Genomic DNA, 4,165 nt, shown 5'->3' on the forward strand with positions numbered 1-4,165 from the left:
TCACGAGGGAGATGTTGGTTCCATGAACCGACTTTACCTCTTGCATGTGTTTATTATTTTTAAGGGAGATAATTGTTTTGTGAACCGACTCGACCTTTTGTGCATGTTCATTATTTATGTACTTTAGAGAGTACGTGACATTCCTTTACTAGGTTCTTTCTTTTCTCAGATTGGTGGAAGTAGCTACTCCCCATAATTTTAAGCAAGAACCTTTGGCCTGTATATATATATTTTTTGAAGCATTTTACTCTTATCTCCCCTAAGCATGTGCTGGCATTGATGCTTGAGTTGTGTTACTCATTTGTTGGAATGGTCTGCACAATTATCTCAACAAAACTCATCATATCATGCATTGCAATAAGGCTTTTGAATTACATCGTGCTTAAGTTACATCAGAATGGTGGACATTTCGAACGTCCTCCTTGATTGTCCACTAGCCACTTAAATAAATAATAATAAAAAACTTCTTACTTCCTTCTAGAGGGTAGTCACTCTCCTTCTTGACTGAAAACTAGAGCCTTCTACTGGTAGTATCTCTTCAGGTGTTTAGCATTCCACGCTCGAGGCACTACTGTGCCATCCATTCGAGCCAACTTGTACGTTCCAAGAGGAACTACTTGGGCGATGCGGTAAGGCCCCTCCCAATTTTCCCTTATACACCTGCTGTGAGATCCTTGGTTTTTGGGAGGACTTTCCTCAATACTAAGCCCCCAACTCAGAAGGCACGAAGCCGCACCCTTCAGTTGTAGTATTGGGCCGCCCTCTGTTGGTGCTCTACAACCCTCATTTGCACTTCTTCTTTCTTTTCTTCTAACAAGTCTAAGTTCCACGCCATCACCTCCTCGTTCTGCACTTCTTCAAAGTTTTTAACCCGGTGGGAGCTTACCTGCATCTCGATAGGTAGTACAACTTTGCACCCGTAAGCTAGGGCGAATGGGGTTTCTCCAGCAGTTGTACAGGGGTGGTTCTGTAAGCCCACAGTATATTGAGGAGCTCCTCCACCCATGCTCCCTTGAGCTTTTCCAGCCTGGTCTTAAGGTTTTTCATGATCACCTTGTTGGTGCCCTCCACCTGACCATTGGCCTGAGGGTGTACCACAGCCAAAAATCCTCTGTGTATTCCCCTCTCATCGTAGTAAACTCCTATCAAGTCACCAAATTGAGTCCCATTATTAGTGATGATCTTATAGGGGACCCCAAACGAAAAAATGATGAACCTATTGACGAAGGAAACGACTTGTTTGGCTGCTATGTGCATCAGAGGCTCAACATCTACCCACTTGGTATAGTAGTTCATCGCCACGATAGCGTACTTCACCCAGGCCCTTCATGTGGGTAAGGCTCCTATCAGATCTATCCCCCATACTGGGAAGGGCCAAGGGCTGGCCATGCTTAGTGGGCAGACGTCGATTGGAATTCACATGCCTTTGACATTTATCGCCCTTCTTGGAAAATTCAGTGGCGTCCTCCAAGGAGGGCCAATAGTACCCTTGTTTCAAAATCTTTTATGATATTGAGTATCCCCTGGCATGGTTCTCGCACTCCCCCTCATGTATAGCAGACAAGATTCGTAGTGCTTCTTCCTCACCCACTCACTGCAGAAGGGGGGGGAGTGGAAAATCCTCTTTTGTACAACACCCGATCCATCACCACATAACGGGTCGCCTAATACACTACCCCCTAGCTTCTTTCTTGTTGGTGGGTAACTCTCCTCTTTGGATGTAGTTCTGATAGGAGACCATCCAAGAGTCCTTACTGGTCACCACGTATGCTTGCTCCTCTTTGATGGTAGGCTTCTCTAGGTACTCCACAGGTATTGGCTCTAAGGTGTCAATTGTTGGGTTTTGTGCCCTAAATAAAACTCATTTCAATATAATCAGATTTACTTATTAATAAAGATCAGAAATAACATTTTATGTTGCATGGTTCACATGATTTATCTCATGATTATATACATATAATGTATGAATTCTTTTGAAGTCTAGAACATATGAATTTGTTAAAGATTATAGTGTTGTCAGCACAGTGGAATATAATCTTAATTATATGTTCGAAAGTTTATTCCCTGATTATTTAGACCATTGGATTTAGACTGACATGGTATAATCAGCGATAGGTATTCTTACACCTTGGAAAAGTGTTATGTCCTTTCCAGGACATTGGCAAAGTTTACCAGTATCAGATGTATGGAGTATACATCGGAAGGGACCGATATTGAACTTTGATTAGATATATTAAAACTCACCGTAATATCTATTCAATACAATATCACCTGTTGATCCTAGATCAAATGATCTTAATCCTGATATGGTTAGGTTCGATCTCAAGAGTACTATACATGTTCTTTGATTTGTTAGTTAAGCCTACTTTTGGGTCAGGGTGATACGTACATTTTGGGAACATGATAGTATAATTGAGTGGGAGCGCTACCATAAATATGGAATCTATAACTTCTATAGGAATTTAGAAGTGAAACGATGATATCCTTCGAGCTTGGCTAAATAGAGATAAATGGTAGAGATCTCATTTCACTTTGCTAAAATATCATTTATACGGAGCTAAGTGTTTTAAGGATAAAATACATTGAAGGTGTAACGGTAACTTAGTGCCTTTTCAATGTAGATCATCTATTGGAGGGTCATTGATCACATTAGGGTTATAACAATGGATAACTAATGACGTGTCTATATCATGGAACATATAGAGTGTTCTATATGACTGAGAGTGCAATTCCAAGTTCTAAGTGTGGATTCGATAAGGAATTAATAAGTTAGGGAATTTACTTGGTAAATTCAGTTCGACTTATTGGAAGCTCGGTTATATAGACCCATGGTCCCCATACTAGTTGAGACCATACTGCTTGTAAGACTCAGTTAATTGATTATAATTAATCAATTAAAATTCTAAAGTTAGACTATGTCTACTTTATGAATTTTCACTAAGCAAGGGCGAAATTGTAAAGAAAAGAGATTCTGGGTTCATTTATTGATTAAGAGACTTTATATGTCAAAATTAATAAATATATTAAATGGCAATAATATTTAATAATTGTTTTTAAGTTATTAAATGATTAGAATTGACATTTAAAAAGGTTAAATTAGAAAATTGGCATTTTTGAGAAAATGGGGATGAGAAATAACAAAATGGGAAAGTTGCAAAGTGAGGCCCAATTCCCTTTGTATGGCCGGCCACATGCACAAGAAATACCATTTATAGTTTCCATTATTTTAATGCCATACAATGCTAACCTAAACCTAGAGGGTATTCTATAAATAGAAAGTGTTGGCTTCAGGAAACACACAATTTTGAACATTGGTTTCTTTCAGAAAAGCCACACGCCCCTCTCTCTCTTTTCTTCTCTCTAAATTTCGAAACACTTGAGTGAATGAGTAGTGCCCACACACATCAAGTGGTACCTCAATCATAGTATGTAAGATTATGGAAAATTTGCATCAAAGAAGGAGAAAAGAAGATCCAGATTCAGATCTTTATTATGCTCTGCTACAGAAAGGAATCAAGGGCTAGAGATCTGAATGGAAGGAGTCATAATATTCCGCTGCACCCAATGTAAGGTTTTCTTAAACTCTTATGTGTTTATTTTCATTGTTTTAGAATTCATATTATGATGTTAATCAAACATACTTGTTAGTAAATCTAGATCCTGGTAAAATAATTTCCAACATCAATATCCCATGTTAATACCAACTTAGCCAATGCATCAGCATGGACGTTATCATCACGGGGTATCTGCTCCATTATGTAGTGTTGCAGCTTTCCTAAGTAATTTTTCACTTTGGCTAGGTACGCCACCACCCTATTCCCATTCAATTGATATTCTCCTTTGACTTGGCACACGACTAGCTACAAGTCACTGTAGATATCTAGCTTAGTGATTTTTTAATTCCTTGGCCAAACGTAGGCTGGCTAGTAGGGCTTCATATTCAGCATCATTGTTGTAAGCTATGAACCGGAATCTTACTGCGCAATAAATCTTCTGCCCTCTAGGCGCGGTCATAACTACTCTTCACCTGTGCCGCCATCATTTGATGCCCTATCCACATGCAACTTCCACCTCCCCGTTTCATCCCAGTGGTCCTTCTCTACCGCTTCCGCGTGCTCCAACTCGTCGGGCTGGTAGGTGAATTCAACTATAAAGTTGGTAAGCA

General features: G+C 39.6%; 1 protein-coding gene across 1 annotated transcript; it reads right to left on the reverse strand.

Annotated features, from left to right (window-relative positions):
• Nucleotides 1-924: 924 nt before the first annotated feature.
• On the reverse strand, nucleotides 925-1,296 carry LOC133031358 (uncharacterized). The gene has a single exon (XM_061104843.1). It carries the CDS (start codon nucleotides 1,294-1,296, stop codon nucleotides 925-927), a length of 372 nt encoding a protein of 123 aa, XP_060960826.1.
• Nucleotides 1,297-4,165: the final 2,869 nt, after the last annotated feature.

Source organism: Cannabis sativa, chromosome 9 (genome assembly GCF_029168945.1).
Source record: "Cannabis sativa cultivar Pink pepper isolate KNU-18-1 chromosome 9, ASM2916894v1, whole genome shotgun sequence".
NCBI lineage: Eukaryota > Viridiplantae > Streptophyta > Magnoliopsida > Rosales > Cannabaceae > Cannabis > Cannabis sativa.

What these genes read in the sequence shown, in the direction of transcription:
- LOC133031358 (XM_061104843.1), bottom strand. Translation starts at nt 1,296, where the DNA reads ATGAACTACTATACCAAGTGGGTAGATGTTGAGCCTCTGATGCACATA.